Raw genomic sequence first — 22,140 nt, 5'->3', positions numbered from 1 at the left:
CCCCAATCAACATAATAGGACATGCTGAAGCAACACGGTATAGAGGGGAAAGGATATGTAACTTTGGTTATCTCTACTAAATGCCCAACACTGCAGTCTGATTCCAAACTAACATAGCATGTTAGGGAGGGTTTCTTCTAGATAGTCAGGTTGTTTCCTCTGGAATGCTGTTTTAAATAGGATTTTAAATGCAAAAAATGTACCACATATTAATGAAAATGTGAATAAGTATACTGATTAACTGAGATAAGGTGTCCTGGCACGTGCTGTAGTTGTACAAACATAGAATAAGAGACAGTCCCCTCCTTGCAGAGTTTACCATCTAAGTCAACATAAAAGATAAAGGATGGAAGGGGAAACAGGCAAAGAGGACTAAAGTGACTTGCCCAAGGTTATACAGCAGGGGTCAGCAACCTTTCAGAAGTGCTGTGCCGAGTCTTCATTTATTCACCCTAATTTAAGATTTTGCGTGCCAGTAATATATTAATATTTTTGGAAGGTCTCTTTCTAGAAGTCTATAATGTATAACTAAACTACTGTTGTATGTAAAGTAAATAAGGGTTTTAAAATGTTTAAGAAGTTTCATTTAAAATTAAATTAAAATGCAGAGCCCCCCAGACCGGTGCAGTGTGAATCAGGGCCACCCAGAGAATTCAGGGGGCCTGGGGTCTTGTTGCCAAAGATCTGGCACTTTGGCAGCGGGTCCCAGAGCGGAAGGACCCCCCATTGTCGAATTGCCGCCGAAGACCTGGCATTGTGGCGGTGGGTCCTTCTGCCCCAGGACCCACTGCCGCAGGTCTTCGGGGCACTTCAGTGGTGGGTTCTGGAGCGGAAGGACCCCCCGCCGCCGAATTGCTGCGGAACATGCTCTGGGGGCCCGGGCCCCACAAGAGTTTTCCGGGGCCCCCAGAGCGAGTGAAGGACCCCACTCCAGGGGCCCCAAAAAACTCTCGTGGGGGCTCCTGTGGGGCCCAGGGCCTGGGGCAAATTGCCCCACTTACGCTCCCTTCTGGGCAGCCCTGGTGTGAGTGCAACTGAAAATCAGCTCACTTGCCGCCTTCGGCACACATGCCATAAGTTGCCTACCCCTGTTATACAGCAAGTGAGTGGCTGCACTGGGAATAAAACCCAGGTTTCTTGATTCCCAGTGCTGTTATGTCTATCCAAGTTATGTACTGAAAAGTGCTGGGCTGCTACATGATGTATACTATACATTCATATATCCAGGGTTCTGGTTCTATTCATCATAGTTTTGTAAACAAGACAAAATGATGGAGACAAGTATTGATAAAACACTGTAAAAGAAGGAAGGGATTATATTGGTAGTGTGATCCTTGATCATTAAGTAATTTAATGCTGACAAACTGGTTAGCTACTGGTTAGACACTTATTCTATTACATATATCACTTGGGCATTCTGAGTATTTAGGCACACGCCCTTTCTAGACTAAGGCTGTGCCATGTGTCACTGGAAAGGTATTCTTTCCCAAATGTACACTAGAGTAACATTTGGATTATGATCTTGATTTCACAAAATACTAATGATCTTGTCAAAGAACACACAGGCAAAAATACTATGAGTTGTGGCTTTCATTTTTCAAAGACATCTTAAGGGAGTTAGGCGCCTATCTCCCACTGAAATGTAATCGTAGTTGTGCACCTAATTCCCTGAGACTCCTTTGACAATCACAGCTCAGATCAGGGGGAGCAGTGCAAGGAGTTTAATGTTCTCCTCTGCCCACCCCTTACCATGTTGCTTCTCTGTACAGGCTGTTTCCCTTGTGCTGTGTCTGCACAGATCTGGCCCTGAATCTGTCTAGCTGTAAACTTATTTTTCCTGTCAAGCATATTACTTGTTCTTTCCACTGAGCTTATTTGTACCTAAGCAAATACGGATGGTAAAAAAATGACTTAAAGATTTTTGAGGAGGGGACTGGAATGGAGTGATGTCTTCCTCTGAATATCTTACTGTATCTTACCTCTGCTGACATGGTCTGACTGTTGTCTTCACAGCCATGAACCAGCACTTCCACTAACAATGATTCATTATATCCACTCTGGATGAGATTACTTCAGAATGGACCAGTGTTATACTGTGGGTTGGGATCAGACTGCTCAGCTGTCCTAGGTTATGTGAGTGCATTTCAAGTGAGTGAGCCTCTCTTTTCCAGCAAGCCAGGTGATATTTCACAGATGAGAGAGAGAGAAATCCTCATGTTATACATTTGGGTTTAGGGGAATGTGCACTGAGCCAAGAGGCCGTGAGTTTAAGTTCACCTCTTCTACTGACAGGTATTTATATTTCTGGGCACTTCAAAACATTTACTGTTGGGCAAGACCTCAGCATTGCTGTCCTCTGAGCAAAGCTAGGATCATTCCCTCCACTATAAAAATGTTAACTGAGAGGTTGCAGGTTACTTTTGACAGAACTGGGAACAGAAACTAGGTCTTTTATACAGCAGATTCAAGCCTCATCTATGCTGCTTTTCGATTGATTTACTGATGTGCTTAGCTATTCTGACTGTTACTGGTAGACCACAGTCCCTTCTCACGCACACATATACAACCTCAGGAATGAAGGTTGTTCATAATTCTGAATGTTCATAACTCTGAACAAAACGTTATGGTTGTTCTTTCAAAAATTTATGCCCAAACATTGACTTAATACATCTTTGAAACTTTACTATGCAGAAGAAAGATGCTGCTTTCCCTTTATTTTTTAGTACTTTATATTTTACACAATATTGTACTATATTTGGCTTTTTTATTATTATTTATTTTTTTGCCTCTACTGCTGCCTGATTGCATACTTCTGGTTCCAAATGAGGCACGTAGTTAACTGGTCAGTTCATAACTCTGGTGTTTGTAACTCTGAGGTTCTACTGTATACACTTGTCACTTCTCCCCTTACTAGCTGGTCCAAAGAAGACGGCAGTTGGTTTTTTAATCAGGGCCGCCCGGGGGGTGGGGGGCGGGCAAGTGGGGCAATTTGCCCCAGGCATCGTGAGCCCTGGCCTGGTGGCAGTTCGGGTCTTTGGCCAGCATTTTGGCGGTGGGGGGCCCTTAAGTGCTGCCAAAGACATGGAGCGACTGAAGGGCCCCCTGCCGCCGAAATGCCCCGCGAGCCATGGCCCAGTGGCAGTCTGGGTTTTCTGTGGTATTTTGGTGGCGGGGGACCCTTCAGTGCTGCCGAAGACGCAGAGCAACTGAAGGGCCCCCTGTCGCCAAAATGCCACCAAAGACCCGCATGGCCACGGGTGAGTACAAGCCCCGCAGCTCCCCTGCTTTGCCCCAGGGCCCCTGAATCCTCTGGGTAGCCCTGTTTTTTATCTCAAATTACAGAAGTCATTACTGGGGATCTAAAGTCCCTGCTCTCAACTTATGTGAGGGATCCTTATGGCTGCAAATAATGCAATTTCTGTTTCTCTAGTTTTCTTTTTTATAATTGGTTAATTTTGTGTTTCTACTGTGTAAACTAACTGAGAAACAAGTTTTATAGTTAAACATTATCTGTCAGTGATGACAAAATGAGCAATAAAGCAAAGGTGTCCCACGTTTCAGTCATTTGTCGCACATTTCAATCGTCAGTCACACTTGGCAGGTTTGAAGGTTAAAAGTTATGGTTGGTGTGGCAGAGGGCAGCAGCTTATCACATTACATTTGAAAAGTAGAGGAACCAACAGCTGAATGCCCAGCTTGTCACTGCTAAGTATGATGTTTCTAGCTTAGTGTACAGCAGTAACAATATGTCCATCTAGAGGGAAAATTTAGCTGCAGGAGCAGACTTGAGTGTTCAGGTAACAAAGCAATGCACTCCAATGTGATAGCAATGTAATAGACAGATGCATGCAAATCACAAGACGAAGAGCCTTCCTAAGCATCTTTTTCCAGAGAAAAGAGGGCTTTAATGTCTCTATTTTATTTATCAAAGATGATGAATTTTGTGGACAAAAATATGGTTAAGAAGTAGGATAGTTTTTATTCGTTTATTTTCTGAAACTTCGTTGTGTGTAAATGGATCACAGACTTACCAGGAACATATTATTATTGCTTCTGAAAGTTCCTGCTGTATCTCATTAGGGTTATGTGACTTCATGGAGTGTTTTCTCGGTCACTCTAAAGCCTGCCCATACTATGGAGGGAGTGGGTGGCATAAAAGGGAAGAAGGAAATGTACTGTCCCTATTTCATGTTATCCTAGAAAAACATAACCATGGATTATACTATGAAACTGGAGATGTACTCTCCTCTCTGCAAATAGTGTTAGGATCACGACCTGGCTCCAAGAAGCTAAGAATATGCTAGTGAAATGGGTATTGTAACACAGGAGCTTGCATGAGTAATAATAGTCATGGTTAGGCTAACTGTTAATAATTTAAGGTCTGATTCTGTAGCCCTTACACAATTCAACTGTTGTTAAAGTCATTCGAAGTCTTGCCTAACTAAAGTTCAGGACTGGATCCATGCTAGCAAACGACTACTAATAGTAATGTAGCTAAGAAGCTACAATTTGTAATTTAGGACATCAGGAACATGCTTGCTTTATCCATGCCATAAGCAGATATTGTTCTCTGTTAGCCAATTAGTTCAGGATTAGGGATGCTCTGAGTCAAATTCTGCCCTATGTTACACTTGTTCATCCTGGTTGCTAGTGAAGCTTTTAAGTTCCTTGAAACAAAAAGCTGTACACCAAAGGTTTGTCTAAACTGCAGTTGGAGGAATGATTGGAGCTTGGGTAGGCATACGAGCTAACTTTAATCTAGCTAGCACAACTAAAAATAGCAGTGAAGCTTCAGTGGCAAGGACCCAGGTACAGGCTGTACAAGCCTTCCTGGAACCTTGGGTGCATGCTTGTGTTGCTAGCTGGCACCAGGACCTGAAGAGCAGCTCAGCTGCTGTCTCTGGTTTGCAAGTGGGACTGTGTCTTCACCTTCCTGATTCTGAATCTCCCCACTGAATAGTTTGGCTATTCAAGCTGTGCATTGGGAGTAGAATTTACTTATAAACTAACATTACCTCAGTTTATATTTGTCATTGTTTTTATCCTTCATGGTTACAGAGAAAAGTTTGAACATGTGAACCCTGAAGGCTGAAAAAACAGAAGGCAAATAAAAAGAACCAAAAATATATTAAATCTTGTGACTTTTTTAAAGTCAGTCTCATGATTTTGGGGAGGCCTGATTTTATTTTTGAATACTTTGGATTGCCAGTACTAAATGTGGGATAATTATAGTGCAATCAAAAATGCAAAGCTAAAACTTCAATAATTCAAAATATTTCATAGATTCCTTGGGATTCCTTTTAAAAAGTGATCATTAAATTTAAGTGGAGATTAGAAAAGGAAATAGCAGACTATATGATCCTACACTTCTTACTTTGACAATTTCAACTGACTTCAGGAAGGTGTATAAATTTGATGAGAGAGTTGCCTGGATCTAGCCATTTAGCTATATAGTCTGGCAATGTGGTACCATACAAAATTGCTAGCTCTTAATTTTTTCAGAAGGTCTGTTTAGTTAGTAAAATACCAGAAACTTTCATTTAAGTATTTTGAAAAGACATCTCACGCATGTCATATCTTTTTGTCATAAAACACATTGCTGAGTACATCTTTCTTATTGGCAAAACATACTCCACATTTTGCCTTTGGAAGGATGTATCTCCTCCAAAGAAACCAAATGAGTCTATTTACTCTAGCAGTGGGTTCTGAAAGAATGATTTATAGAATGAGAAATAAAAATGTATTGAATATTTGAGAAATGAATAGTATGTTGAACACTTATTTCATAAAAGATAGGTGCGTTGCAAAGTGAATTGTTAGAACCTGTTTAGATCAAGGATTAATCATAAAAGAATTTATTCTGTCTTTATTTGCTGTTTAATAAAATTATAATAAAAAATTTACAATATATGAGAGTGATCCTCCCTGCAGGTACCATTACATCTTTGGATGGGAAAGACTGGTAGAAACCAAGCAGCATGTCAAATATTATGATCTTGTTTAAGTAGCCTTTTTATATTTACTATATTCTCATTTTTATTTGTGACTTAAGGACAAGAGGGTGATAGCATACTGACTGTTCATCACCTATACTCCACAGTCAAACCTCTCTCAAAATGCTTTCACATGTAAAATATGCCTAAATCAGTTCCGAGCTTAGCACAAAGTCAGAAATTCTCTTTGTAACAGAGCTTCTCCTTTTTGTAGACATAAATAAAGAGGTTCAGGAGCAAAGGATAATGGATGTGTCTTCTTTGGCATAGCCATTTGTCATGTTTCAAAAAACAGATATTTCTTTTTGCATAGACTACTTGGTAGTGCCACACAAGTCACTGCTGCTATACAAAAACACTGATCATGCTTGAACATTTAAATAAGATAAAATATTTTATCATGGAAGAGGCCTGCCATTTGTATTTAATATTGTAATATCACCATCCAGATTACAATGAAACAGCACATATCTGTTAGCTAAAATATCCAGGGGCTGGACCAGTGTGCTTTCAGGATGCTTGTAGCTTTCATAAAGTTATAAAGAGTTTGTTTTGCTCAATGTAATATGGCTGATGCAGACAGCTGCAACAGCAGCATCCCTCCTACATCATGAATGGAATTTTGCACCTCGTATTGAATTCCCACTGAAGTCAATGAGAGTTCTTTGTTGACTGGATTGTACTGCCATGGTACAGAGTACACTATTAAGAAGGTTGCATTGTCAAGCACTCAGATGTAAGAAAATGCCCAAATTAAGGTTGTCTGTTTAACCTTAATTCGGCCCCATGTGCATGGTGATGCAGTCTTTAATTACATCATCATAAACTATTTTTTTCCACAGGACTCCTGACTCATTCAGTGCATAAAATGGACTGTACTTAATAAACAGCTAATTCATATTTTATTTTCTACTTATTGTTCAATGTATAGCCCAAGGCCTTATTTACTGTACACTATTCTGCTCTGACCCCCATATACAAATAATCTCCCAGGACTGTGAAAATTTAAATTGATAAAAATAAAAAAAATGCTTCAAATGAACATTGATATGATCTGTTGAAATTATAAAAAATAAAATAAAAGCTGAATTCTGCCAAGCCTAGTCAAATGTGGGTGACTTTTCACAGGAAAAGCAAAAGGCATATCCCTTACACTAAGGCCACCCATTGACAAATTTCAAGTCCCTGCTCCAAGACATGGAGACTTCTACAGCAACTTCTAAAAATAATTCTTCAAACCAATTCATGAACATGGACAAAAAAATGCATTTTCCCCTAATCTTATGTCCAGAAATAGTTGAACCATTTTGCTTAAACTTTCGAAGATAATTCAGCTTGAGGCAGACACCCAGCATGGAAAATTTAAGCCCAAATGGTTAAAGTTTGGCAGAATTATAAGCAACTGAAAACAAGATCTTATAATTGGAAGCGTTAATACCTTAATAGCAGATGGTGCTGCCAGCCACACCTATAATAAAAACATGGCTTACAATGGGGGAAGCTATTTTCTGTTCATAGATATCGACTTCATTAATAGCTGTTATACAGTAAAATGGCATCATTGGAGATAACTTTGTGACCAGCAACAATGATCCAAATAATTAAGTCCTCACTCTCCTTTTACTTAATCTTTCCTCAGGCAAAACTCAGACTGAAGTTAGTAAGGGCTGAGTACGGTTTTTAGAACTTGGCCAAACACTGGTAGTGGTGCATGCTAAAAAATATGTAATTGGTCTTGTCCAGTCTATGTGCAGAGATCACCAGCCAGGGTCAGAAAGGAAAGTTTTCCCCATTTATAACTGGATGTGGTGCAAGGTACCATATGTTTTGTTTGCATTTTGCCTTCCTCTAAACCAGGGGTAGGCAACCTATGGCACACGTGCCAAAGGCAGCATGTGAGCTGATTTTCAGTGTCACTCACTCTGCCCGGGTCCTGGCCACCGGTCTGGGGGGCTCTGCATTTTAATTTAATTTTAAATTAAGTTTCTTAAACATTTTTAAAACTTTATTTACTTTACATACAACAATAGTTTAGTTATATATTATAGACTTATAGAAAGAGACCTACTAAGAACGTTAAAATGTATTACTGGCACCCGAAACCTTAAATCAGAGTGAATAAATGAAGACTCTGCACATCACTTCTGAAAGGTTGCCGACCCCTGCTCTAAACCATCAGGTCTGTGCCACTTATTGTGGGGAAGATACAGGACTTGATGTTTCCAATGTGTACCTATTGAATGTGCTTAGAAGATATTTTTAAAAGGAAATGATGTTGCACATAAAAATAGTTTACCATGGTCCTTGAGGAGAAATGGGCCTACAGAAAATGAGTCTGTGAACACTTTTCAGTTGTGAGCAAGAGACAATATAAGGGTCTGTGACCCCTCCTCTACCAAGAAGCCTTTTCTATGCAAGGATAAAGGGTGAAGGGCCAGGACAGAGGGAGACACAGGCAGACAGCTGGGCAAATGACACAAGAAAAAGGAGAAAGTCATCAGTGTCTATAGTGGCTGGCAGAAGAATCTGCCAAGGAAACGACTGCTATAATAGTCTACAATTATTTTATTTTTTCTGCTTATTAGGTCCATTGAAGGAAGCCCGTCTCTGAGACGTATGACTATGATGAGGGAAAAGGGAAGACGGCAAGCTGTTAGAGGCCCAGCGTTCATGTTCAACAACAGGGGCACAAGCCTCACTGCTGAAGAAGAGCGTTTTCTGGATGCAGCAGAGTATGGAAACATTCCTGTGGTGCGCAAAATGCTGGAGGAATCAAAAACACTAAATGTCAACTGTGTTGATTATATGGGCCAAAACGCCTTGCAGCTGGCTGTAGGGAATGAGCATTTGGAAGTGACAGAACTTCTGTTGAAGAAGGAAAACTTGGCACGAATTGGAGATGCACTGCTGCTTGCTATCAGCAAGGGATACATCCGGATAGTGGAAGCAATTTTGAATCATCCTGGTTTTGCAGCAAATAAGCGACTGACTCTGAGCCCCTGCGAGCAGGAGCTCCAGGATGATGATTTTTATTCCTATGACGAAGACGGCACCCGCTTTTCGCCAGATATCACCCCCATCATTTTAGCTGCCCACTGCCAAAAATATGAGGTTGTGCACATGTTGTTAATGAAAGGAGCAAGGATAGAAAGACCTCACGACTATTTCTGCAAATGCAATGACTGCACTGAAAAGCAAAAGCATGATTCTTTTAGTCACTCCAGGTCAAGGATAAATGCCTACAAAGGCCTGGCTAGTCCTGCTTACCTGTCCCTTTCCAGTGAAGACCCAGTTCTCACAGCTCTAGAACTCAGTAATGAGCTTGCCAAGTTGGCCAACATTGAAAAAGAATTCAAGGTGAGACATCTTTTTTGTTTGCCTCTTTTTTTTTAATGTTGACTTTACTTGTAACGTCATCAGATGCTTGACTTTATTGACTGTATTTTGCCTTCTGAGTTACAGTTGTTTGATTTATATTTTCCTTTTGGTTCTTGATATTTTGAATGCTCATTGAGTAAACCATTAAAAAGCAATTTTGCTTGAAACAAAAGTGCTTTTATACTTAATATGCATCAAGAGACACAGAAAAAGTGCCAGTGTGAGCATTACTAACCCTACAATGGATGGGAAACAATTTTATTCACTGTAACAGATAATAGTTGTTTTGCTGATGTTCACTCTATAGGAGTAATAAAATCTGAGCATCAAGCAGCAAAATTACATTTTTCATTTACACAATGACTTTGTTTCCATTTTTTATTCACACACATTTTGAATGATGTTTTCTACAAATTATGAAGATGACGTGTGATTGTTGTTTCACCACTGGACAGTCAATTTTTTTATTCATTTTTCAGGAGTGTATTTGTCTGCCCAGAAATGTATTTGTTGGTTTACATATCAGTCCTTTTTATTCTCTTTTTGACTTGTATGTTTTAGTTTCACTGTACACTAATTATTTTGTATATCTCAGCATCTCCATTAGGTAATTCATGATTAAACAATGATAAATATTACCCAATGCTTCCTCTTCATGATATGCAGTTCCCTGTAATACCTCAGAAGTAAACTCACAAAAACCAGCTGTATGGTTGAGGATACACTACATTAAAAAAAGCCTGGATCAGGGAATGACAGATTGTAAACAGAGTGGTTATATAAATGATGTATCTAGTTGCAGTAAAATTTTTAATGGGGTCCTGCAGGGTCAATGTTGAGTACCACTTTGTTTAATTAACATCTTCACACATGATGTGAAAGAGGGGAAAAGACTCATTAACCTTTGAAGATCACAGCCAGTTTAATTTATTACAAACACAGTGGAGGACTGAGAAGAAATACAAGTGGATCTAGAGTGAGTGGGGAAAAATGGGTAGGAATGAATAGAATGAAGTTTCATTTGAACAAAGAACGAATGTATCCTTCTGGACAGGAGTAATCCCAAATATTGCTAGATAACAGAAGCGAGGCAGAACTAGTAAGAAGGAAAGCTTTAATGCTGAGAAAAACCTTATGGTTATGAGATAACCTTAACAGAACATGAGTTTGTGCTCCAGGAATGGCCTTCAACGCTGACAGAGTATAATGCCAAAGCAAATATTTTATGATTAGGGGCTTGATTCTGCACAAAATTCACATGGGCTCTGCAGCCCTTACTCCAACCACTGTGGCACTTATTCAGGTAAAACTCTACATTAAGGGCTGCAAGACCTTTGGGTTCTGTAAGGTTTCTTATAACCTAGACATCCTAGAGCCTCTTTTAGTCTTTCTCCATCATCTGGAACTTCTCATCTTTCTCACATGGGGAAAGAAGCTGTCATTACAGAAATAACATACTGTCTATTCTAAATTCCCCATACCACCTGTCCAAATTATATTGAGGTAGATCAAATTATGTCAAATTTCCACTGAAATATATTTGTCTGGGAAAGGATTTTGCAGAGACAGAACTGAAAAATGAGAGAGATTTTTTTGCCAAATAAGGACTATCCCTCCAAAACAGCGACTGTTGGCATATACGCCCCACACTAAGAACTGTAGTTACCTGGTTCACATGCAAATCATAATTGACAGAAAAAACATAGTTGACACCAATTTCGTTTTTTTTTTTTTTACCATGGACTATTTTCCAAATAAGCCAGGATCCTGTCTTCCAGAGTTACGTGTGTACATGCTGATGACTCATGTCTTTTTAAATAATATTTCAGTGATCAGAACCATAAAGTTAATGCCTTTTTCTGACTCTTCTTAAAAATCACTCTTCTACTGGACCGACACAACACTAAATCCTACATGCAAGGGTTTTACTGTGTGTTACATTAATTATTATGACACTAATGCTCAGATCCCTGTTAGACCTGGGTCCCCTGGTGCTTGGTGCTATACAAATACATAGTCCCTGCCACAAAGAACTAAATTAAGATAAAATATAGGTGTGTGTAACCAACAAACACTGTCATGAAGATGCAGGTGTGCAGAAGCATACCGAAGCAAACCCCAGCATCAGTAGAGCAGAATTCTATACAATATAAACCCAGTGACAGGGAAACCCCAAAGATTCAGAGTTTGGATGCATCTGAAAGGCCAGATGGTGGCAATTATACCACTGCTGCGTGAAGTGCAGGGCCAGCGCTACCATTTAGGCAGCCTAGGCAATCACCTAGGGTGCCAGGATTATTCGGGGGGCGGCATTTTGCCGGGAGGGCGGCAGGTGGCTCCAGTGGAGCTGCCACAGTCATTCCTGCGAAGGGTCCTTTGGTCCGTGGCTCCGGTGGAGCTGCCGCAGTCATGCCTGCGGACGGTTGGCTGCTCGCGCAGCTCCAGTGGACCGCCCGCAGGCATGGCTGCGGCAGCTCCACCGGAGCCACGGACCAAAAGACCCTCCGCAGGAATAACTGCGGTAGCTTCACCGAAGCCGTGGGATCAGCGCGGGGGGCAGCGAAATGGCCATGCGCCTAGGGCATGAGAAACCCTAGTGCCGGTCCTGGTGAAGTGGGTGATATGGGTTCAAATGACCCCATGAGTAGTACTGGAGATCTTATGCCTGAGGTCAAAGGCCACTCAAGCCAGTCTGCTGCCCCAGGCAAAACTTCAGAGTGTTGCCCCTTTCCCTTAGAAATTTGCAGCAAGAACCCGTTTCCCATCCAACTCCCCTGCAACCCTCCTCACTGGGGCCAGAGACCATCACTCCCTGTAACCCCTCTTCTGGAATTGCTAAGCTCAATCACAATGGGACCTGGGCACCTCTTGCCCAGCCTCCCCCACTTAGGGTTGCCACCTTTATTATTGCTGGTAACCAGACCCCTGAGGCCCTGCCCCTGCACCACCTCTTCCCCACAGGCCCAGCCCCTTCTCTGTCTCTTCCCTCAAGGCCACGCCTCTTCTCCGCCTCTTCCCTTGAGGCCCTGCTCCCTTCTCTGTGTCTTCTCCCTAAGGCCCAGCCCCTGCTCCACCTCTTCCCCCTAAGATCCCACCTCCATCACTCACTGGATCATCTCAAGGAGCCTGCCTGCAGGTAGGAGGTGGCTGTAGCTGAGCAGAGGCTGGCACAGATTAATGACCCGGCTTGACCTACCGTGCAACATTGTTCATAACCATGGTTATAGAATCATGGTTTTCCCATCCACATTTGCAACAAACTTGTTAGAATACAAATACCCCCAACCATTGTAGATCCCTGATCTTCTAGTTTCACCAGGCCTTTAGGACACTGCAGCTAATTATTGTATAGTTCTTAAAGTATGTGAGCACTTTGCAAAACATTACATTCATAGTCTCAAAGAGCTTCTACGTCCATCTGTTTGCATCATCTTATTGATAACTGATTGGCTGAGACTTATTTTTAGAAGTTTTATATTTCTCAGATTAGATTATAATTGGTTGTTTTACATTTTTAAATTTTCATCATGGGACAATGGAAGGCTTTCTAGCAGTCAGATCAGCTGACAGCCCTTTGGTATAATGAGTGATAAAAGTTAAATATGAAGCTACAAAGGGATGAGGTTGCTAAAAATGGCACTGCTATATTGTGGTTTACATATAATGGCATTGGGCTAAATGCCCTCATATAAACTTTAGCAAGAATTGCACTGCTTTCACCAGGGCTGAATTTGGTCCTTCAGATCAAGGATCAAAGAGCTCTCTAGTCCCACTTTATACAGGACAAATTCCTACACTTGGTTGTGCTTGAAGCTCCTGCTGAAACTGATGGAAGATATGGATATCCATCTAAGGGTAGATATTGTCCCTTTTCCAAGTCAATTTACATAGTCTTCCTTTGCTGAACTAATAAAGAGCGTTTAAACTTCTACATTTAGGACCAGATTTTAAAAGCTCGAATCAATATGCATTAATGTATATAAATTTGTGTTTGATTTTTGCATGAAGTTCTTATAACTCACACACAAATTAGGTATTTATGCACATGGTCTAAATGGCCATTTTTATACTTTCCAAGTTTGCATGTGCACTTGCACCAGTTGTGTGAATGAATTAATTATTCACTTGTATGTGCCCATGTGCTCTGGCCATTTTGAAAATATGGATCATAACATATATAATATGCAGTAGATATATACATTTTTATTTGCATAAATACTTTTATTATTTAAGAACTTGCTTACAAATTCTTAAAATGTTTAGTGGAGGAAATCCACATTAGATTTTGGTCCCAATTCTTCATTCCCTATGCATATTTCTGTAGGAGTTTTGGGTGTACAAATACTGGATCAGACCCAGGAAGCAGTAATCAATGTAATGGTTGAAAAACTAAATGTGCAAAAGTCAGGAAACTTTAGCGCTCGCAGCAATCACACCACATCCCTCTTTTGTATAGGTAGGGCCTAATTCTCACTTACCTTAAGGCCACTTTGCACCACTCTGGCAATGTAAAGGGACCTTAGAGTGAATATAAATATAATTTATAACCACTCTGATATAGCCTTAGTTTAAATGAAGATCAGGCCCACAGTATTTTGTATTATTGCATAAATTGTTAAATTGATGCCTAAATATGTATATGTATAATGTGGCTAAGTGATGGCTTCAGTGGAGTGAAACTGAATTTTAATTTCCTAGCTTTTTTCTTTTCTTTTTCAAAAATAGCTTTTCACTAACAGCCTTTTCCATTAAATGTCCATGTTCTTTTAAGAAAAAAGAAAAGCAAGTGAATGATTAGATGGTAAAGGAAGTCGTGTGAGCTGCTTGCATGGTGCACTATTATTATTTTCAGATTAGAACTCCTTTACTTCTCAGCCAGTTTCTTCACTGAGGCCACGTCTACACTACGGGATAAAATCGAATTTGCTAAAATCGGTTTTATAAAACTGATGTTATAATTTCGATTTCATGCGGCCACACTAGGCACAGTAATTCGGCGTTGTGTGTCCATGCTCCGAGGCTAACGTCGATTTCTGAAGCGTTGCATTGTGGGTAGCACTTCCGTAGCTATCCCATAGTTCCCGCAGTCTCCCCCGTCCTTGGAATTCAGGGTTGATCTTAATTGTTGGCGGGGGGTTCTGGGTAATGTTCGTCCTCATTCCTTTCCTCCGGGAAAAACATCAGTGACAATCTTTCGCGGCCATTTCCTGGATTGCCCTTGAGACGCCATAGCACGGAACCATGGAGCCCGATCAGCTTTTTTTTTTCCGGCACCGTATGCGTACTGGACTGGCCGCGGAGAGAGAGGCATACTCCAGCGCTACACAAGCAAGCATTCAATTCTTTTGCAATGATACAGAGATGCGTTAAACCGGGTCGTTCTGCTACCATTCTACTGCCGGAGAAAACTGACAATGAGATGACGGTTATCTTCCCTCTCTGTACTGTCCGCTTGCTATCATGAGTGCCTGGCTGAAATCGGCCTGGTGCGAGCGCAACGCAAAAGCAAAGGGATTGACTCACTTGGGACTGAGTCATCCCTCCCTTTATGGTTTCTAAAAATAGAATCAGTCCTGCCTTAGAATAAGAGGCAGATGTATTTTAGAGGCCAGGTGTAATCAGAATCACAGCTTTGCTCCGTTGTCCGTATTCACATGGGGGTGCCCCTCCAACACCCCACCCGTTGCTTCCCTCTCCTCCCAACCTTCCTGGGCTTACCGTGGCAGTGTCCCCCCCTTTTGTATGAAGTTATAAAGAATGCAAGGATAAGAAACAGAGACTTTGTTGATAAAATGGACGGGGAAGGAAGCAGCCTCCCGGGGCTATGGACAGTCCAGGCAAGTACGAATCTTTTCTTTACACGGAAAGGTAGGGAGGCTGAAGCCCCCAGTTTGCTATGATGATAGTGTTATTTAGCGTTTTCTGTCCTATCTACTGGGAGTAACCAGGAATCATTCCTCATGAATTAGCATTTCAGGCCATTGGGGTTCATGGGACGGTTCCTGGTCCTACTGCACAGTCTACACCGGGAGGGGGGATAAGGAGCGGATAGTGCTCATTCACTGCTGTAGCATCGCGTCTACCAGCAGCATTCAGTTTACACATAGGGTGACAAACTGAAGAAGGGTCAAGGAAATGATTTTCTTTCCCTTTTCTTTCACATGTTGGATGGATGGGGGAACTGAGGAGCTATTCCCTGAACCACGGCCAGACACTGTGTTTGAACCTACAGACATGGGCCTCGCCAAGAATGCAATACTTTTCAGAGACTTGCTGTGGACTGTGGGATAGCTTGGAGTCCTCAGTACCCCCTGCCTCCCTCCATGGCATCCATTGAGTCTTCTGGCTTCCCAGTTACTCTTGTCACGCCAGCGCTGTGTTAGCCTGGAGGATTTTTTTCGAACGCTGGCATCGTTGTTCTGTCAACGGAGCTCTGATACAACAGTTTGTCTCCCCAAAGCGACAGATTCCAGTATCTCCCGTGGTTCCATGCTCGGGTCCTTTTGATTTATCTGCCACCCGTGCGAGATCAAGCTCCACGCTGAGGCAACCAGGAAATGCAATTCAAAAGTTCGCGGGGCTTTCCTGTTACCTGCCCGCCTGCATCCGAGTCAGATTGCTGTCCAGAGCGTCAGTGGGCACTCTGGGGAACCTCTCGCGGAGGCAAATAACATCCATCCTTTCCATCGCACACTAACCCTAATCGAATGTAGTACGAAGTTAGCGCTACTCCTCTCGTCGGGGTGGAGTACAGAAATCGATTTAAAGAGCCCTTTATATCGATATAAAGGGCGTTGTAGTGTGGACGGGTACAGCGTTAAAAATCGATTTAATATTCTTTAAATCAATTTAAATGCGTAGTGTAGACCAGGCCTGAGTAAATCCGACATTCATCACTCAGATCTATGTACATATCAATAAAGGCATTTTAAAGTGCAAGAAAAAGCCTGGTCAGTTTTCTCAGAACTAAATTAAATTGTATTCATGCAAGGACAAAATTTGGATCTTGCTGCATAAAAAATGTCATTTGGATAACTCAAAAAAAGCCAAACTAAATTTTACTAAACTTTTAAAAAATCAGCATTGAACAGAGAATAGGCCTAATTAATGTCAGAGCAAAGACTGATTTTTCTAAAAAAATGTAAGTGCCGGAAAACAGAACTAAGGATGGCTGTGATTCCTTTCCCATCAATATAATGCTATTACAGCTGGTAATGTGGTTTTTACATAGGTGCATTCTCCCACACACTATCAGTTGCAGGATCTGAGCCATAATTTGTGGCCTTATGTTCCCTGTATGGCGTGCTGGGTAATAACATGAGAGGACTCCATATTTCTAAAATGCCTGTTTATTAAGAGAGCTATGTATAGAGATGCTGCAACTGAAGCTAGCTTTGAAGCTAGGGTTGCCAACGTTCTACTTGCACAAAACTGACACGCTTGCCTTGCCCCTCTTCCAAAGCCCCATCACTTCTCTGAGAGCCCGCCCCTGCTCACTCCATCCTCCCCTCTCTCTGTCACTTGCTCTCCCTACTCTCATTCACTTCTCATTTTTACCAGGCTGGCTCGGGGTTTGCCTGCGAGAGGGGGTGAGGGCTCCGGCTGGGGGTGCAGGCTCTGGGGTGAGGCCAGAAATGAGGAGTTCAAGGTGCAGGAAGGGGCTCCAGGCTGAGGCAGTGGGTTGAAGTGTGGGAGAGAGTACGGGCTCTGGGCTGGGGAGGCGTTCCAGGGGGGGCTAGAAATGAGGGGTTCAGGGTGTGGGAGAGGGCTCCATGCTGGTTGAGAGGGGTGGGAGGGCTCAGCTGAGGGTGCAGGCTCTGGCTAAGGGTGCAGGATCTGGGGTGGGGCTGGGGATGAGGGGTTTGTAGTGCAGGAGGGTGCTCCAGACTGGGGCGGGGGTTGGGTGCAGGTGGGGTGTGAGTGCTCTGGCTGTGGGTGCAGGCTCTAGTGTGGGGATGAGAGGTTTGGGGTGCTGGAGGGTGCTCTGGGCTGGGACTGAGGGGTTTGGAGGGTGGGAAGGGGATCAAGGCTGGGGCAGGGGGTTCAGGTGCTGGGGTGTGAGGTCTCCAGATGGGGGTGCAAGATCCGAGGTGGGACTGGATATGAGGGGTTTGGGGTGTAGGAGGATGCTCTGGGCTGGGACGGAGGGGGTTCAGAGGGCGGGCATGGGATCATGGTTGGGACAGGGGGTTGGGGCACAGGACGGGGTCAGGGGTGCAGGCTCCAGGTGGTGATTACCTCAGGCGGCTCCCAGAAGCAATGGCATGTCCCCACTCTGGCTTCTCTATGGATGCGCGGCCAGGTGGCTCAGCATGCTGCCCCGTCCACAGCTGCCATCTCTGCAGCTCCCGTTGGCTGTGGTTCCTGGCCAATGGGAGATACGGAGCTGGTGCTTGGGGTGGGGGCTGGGCGCAGAGCCCCTTGGCTCCCCCTCTGCCTAGGAGCCCGAGGAGGGACATGCTGCTGCTACCAGGAACCTCCGGGAGCCTGTCTTAGCCCCACTGACTGGACTTTTAACAGCCCAGTCAGTGGTGCTGACCGGAGCCACTAGTGTCCCTTTTCGACCAGGCATTCCAGTCGAAAGCCAGACACCTGACAACCCTAACTGAAGCTATATGCACAGTGACTGGCTTCTTAGTGCCTCCTCCAGACTCTTCTCTCTTGCAACCTGTGCTCCTCCCTCCAAATTCCATGCAGGTTGCTACTCCTTATATTATTAACAAAATATTAAGTTTTAATTTCCTTTCTTATGCATGTTGTTTTAACTCCAAATGATTCTGTAAATGGTGATTAATGTGCTTTCCTGTCCACCATTTATATAAATGCCTATTTAGTTGTAGTGAAAATGGTAGCAACTGTCTTTAAGTAGCAAATAAATTATTTAAGGGAAACCTTTCAATTTCTTAATTATCAATATGAAACGCTTTTGTTTTTGGAAATTAGAAAATAGTACATATGAATACTGTATAACGCTGCTGTGTAGAGCAACTTTCCAAAACATATTACAAAAAGCTAATTCAGTTAAAAAATTAACAAAACTAATAGCAGAAGGGGAAAGAAATTGAGGCGCTTAAACAAGGGAAAAGATATGTTTGCAGATGGGCAGACAGTAAAGCTGAGATATATAGAAAGGATTTTCCAGGAGTTACAGAGGAAAGGACTCACGTGAAGAATGTTGAGAAGATGGAGTGTATGAAGAGACAAAGGATTCACATTGGTCCTTTTATGGCCTATAGGAAAAACTAGCTGGAGCAAATGATTGGGGGATTTTAAAAGAAAAGAGAGTACAATCTTGAATTGGGTCCTGAAATGAATGATGACTAGTAGGATTGTTTATGTAACTGATGGGATCATATTTCTTTGTACCTGTGGGAAGATGGCCAACTGCACCTGTATATGAGGGAATCAAGTGCTGGGTCTTGGCAAGGCCACTGAGGAAGGTGTTAGAGAAATCAAGGTGAGGAGATGAAAGCATGAATGAAGATTTCAACAGAAGTGGAACTGAGATATAGGCATACATGGCTAATGTGACAGAGGTGATAATAGCCAGATATGCGGACATAAAAGTTTGCAGAAAGAAGATTCAAGGTTAGGCATTACGCTAAAATTATGTACAGAGGTTGGAGCAACAATACTGAGATGCAGCCACAAATTTCCTGTGAAGATAAGCAAAGAGGGTGGGCAGATGGAAATTTTTAAAGTTGTTGACAGATATGAACAACTGAGTGTCACCAGTGTGAAAGTAGCAGCTACAGTTAACAGTAAAAATAAGATGACTCAGTGGGAGGAGGTAAATTGAGAAGGGTAGAAGAGTCAGCAATGTGCTATGTACTGCATAGAACAGGGGCTTACACAGAAAAGCTGTCACTGCAGCACTCTAGAAATAATAGTTTGACAGGTATAAAGGTGGGATCTTGACACACCTGCATAACAATGGGTGTGATCCAGGAGAATAGAGTAGCCCACAGTGTCTAAGGAAGCAGTGAGGTCACAGAGAAGGAAAAGAGTCCCAGAGACAGCAGAAAGAGAGAAGTATTTAACTATATACAATTGAGAGATTCCCATGTTATCACCAGCACTGAACCCAGACTGAAAATGGGCAAGGATATTGTAGTGCAAAACTGGAGAGATGAGAAAACCCTATTTTTTCAAGTGCTTTTTAGAAAAAGAGAAGTTAGGACACTATGGGGCCCCATCTATGCTGTGAGGATGGAGGCAATGAGCAGCTGAGGTAAATGGGTTAGAGCACTGTTCTAAACAACACTGTCCAGGCAAACCATGTTTAAGTTGTGTTAAACTATGTTTAAAACTAGTTCAGATAACATAATGTTAATTCCCAGGACAGGGGACTTTAAAAAGAATTTCTGAAGCAAGGGAAGGCTTTTTATGAAGGGGGGCAGATAGTGACACATTTTAGAGACTTGCGGAAGGTAATAAAGATAGCAATTATTGACAGTAATGGTAGTGGAGGGAGAAACAGTGGTGGAAAATGAACAAATGAGAGGAAAGAGCAGGGGATTAAGAAGGTAGATTGTTTTGTGAAGGGACTGGTTCGTATCAGACATATGCAGGAAGGTACATAGGAGAGAGAGAGGAAAGGAAGGGAAAGGTATCTAGGGAGTGCTGGAGAAGACACAAATTGTGGCAATTTGGAATTTCTTGGAACTGATGGGTGGGAGAGAGGAATAGAGAAAAAAATGAAATGTAAGAACAAGGATTATCAGCACCGTTAGCAATGATGGAGGAACAGAAATTAGATTTTGTAGCTCAAATGGCGATCTCTGTAGACTCTATCTGGTGCTTAAAGATACATTGGCATTTTTTGCAGCAGTAAGGTTAAGAAGTCCAGGGTTCTGGTCTCCAATTTGGGCAATTCCTTTTTACCAATGAAATTTCCTTAGCACTTCCATTTTAATTCAGGATTTTTCTTCACTTGTCCTAAACCTTTGTGTAGTATTGTAGTGCACTGTTAAACAGTTGCTACCTCAGAGGTGATCTGTTTCCTTTTAGTAGAGAGTGAAGTGATTGTAATACATAATATCGTATAATATAAATTTGTAAAGTACTTAGAGAGTCACAGGATGTAAAGTGCAATATAAATATGACACTATTAAGCTTTCATTAATTTGTCCATATTTCCTTATTGTCAACTGCTAAGCATACCCATCTTGTGAGTGAAGGGCTATTATTTTTTAACTTCCTTTTCAGAATGACTATCGCAAGCTGTCTATGCAATGCAAGGACTTCGTGGTTGGTGTCCTTGATCTCTGCCGAGACTCTGAAGAGGTAGAAGCCATTCTAAATGGGGATTTGGATGCTGAGCCAGTTGAAACACAGAGGCACAGAGCTTCACTGAGTCGTGTCAAATTAGCCATTAAGTATGAAGTTAAAAAGGTAACTGTGTAACCAGCATTTTTAAACAATGTTGTATGTGAATGCATTGTATCATATTCTGCATGCATTAATAGACTGACAGTAAATTGTCTTAAGACAAAATATGTGGGCCAGATTCACAGCAAGTATAAACTAATACACACAAAAACCCTCCAATGGAACTATGTCAGTGTATTCCAGCTGAGAATTTGGCCCTGCATTTTTAATGACAGAAATAGCATGTGCCAGAAAGATGATATATTTACACAAATTACAGTGGATGAAATCCTGGTCTCATCCAAGTCAATGGCAGTGAAGATTTCAATGGGGCCAGCATTTCACTCCATTAGTGTAGTTATGTGCATGAGTCTTCTTGCCAATCCCTGTGATAGCATTTTAATCAAAAGTGAAGGCTGTAGCCACAACAGGATTTCTTTCATGTTATCATAAAAGGGCTATTTTGTTAGTGCTTTCTTTAACTTATTTTATTTACTTGCTACTTGCAGTACTGGAATTGAGGAAATAAATTATATCATAACCTGCTTGGAAAGTCTTGCATCTATCCACTAGTATAACTATCTACACATATTTTTCTTTTTAAGGAGAGCCTTCATTTCACTGCTCTGAAAGAGAACACATTTCAATTGTTACTCTGTTTCTTTATCATATTTTTGAAAGCATCATATTAGCACCAAATAGCTCATCTGCAAATGTGTTGCTTTTAATCAAGCAGCCTTATAGAAAAAATTTCTGTCTGACTTATAGTGTCTTCTGTTTAAATAAATCAGAGTGAGTGCAATAGTGGAAATATGCACTTCAGTTTTATTGTCAGTTAATCAATTAATTTATTCATATTTTTTTGTAAATACTCAAAGCATAGTATATCTGCAGTGGATACCAATGGCAAAGATTTTTTTTGCCATAAAAATACTTTATTCTGTGAAATGAATATTCTTTACAGCCAGAAATACAACTCTGTAGAATGCAACCAATTAGTTAAATGTTTATCAGTTCATTGTATGCAGTGTAGTTGTAGCTGTGTCAGTCCCAGGATATTAGAGAGACAAGGTGGGTGAGATCATCTCTTATTTGACCCACTTCTGCTGGTGAGAAAGACGCTTTTGAGCTCTTACAAGAGCTCTGTGTGACTCAAAAGCTTGTCTCTCTCACCGATAGAAGTTGGTCCCATGAGAAAATATCTCACCCACCTGGTTTTATCAATTCATTATTATGTAAAGAAATTTTTCCATGTATGGTTATCTTGTTCTTTCTCCAAGATGCCAGTAGGCCAACAGAGACGGAAGTTAATATGATGTCCAGCAGCACATACAAAAGAAATATAGTGACAGCTATATTTTATTTATTGGATGACATGCTGATGTTTGCGTGCAGAGGC

General features: G+C 41.8%; 1 protein-coding gene across 1 annotated transcript in view; it reads left to right on the top strand.

Annotated features, from left to right (window-relative positions):
- Window positions 1-22,140, top strand: part of TRPC3 (transient receptor potential cation channel subfamily C member 3) — a 55,296-nt gene that overhangs the window by 2,764 nt on the left and 30,392 nt on the right. The window contains exons 2-3 of the mRNA XM_032776024.2: window positions 8,579-9,350; window positions 20,580-20,765. Coding sequence (XP_032631915.1) covers window positions 8,579-9,350; window positions 20,580-20,765 — 958 coding nt within the window. The remainder of the gene's footprint in view (window positions 1-8,578; window positions 9,351-20,579; window positions 20,766-22,140) is intronic.

Source organism: Chelonoidis abingdonii, chromosome 5 (assembly GCF_003597395.2).
Source record: "Chelonoidis abingdonii isolate Lonesome George chromosome 5, CheloAbing_2.0, whole genome shotgun sequence".
Lineage (NCBI taxonomy): Eukaryota > Metazoa > Chordata > Testudines > Testudinidae > Chelonoidis > Chelonoidis abingdonii.
This window is presented reverse-complemented; position numbering and strand designations above follow the sequence as displayed.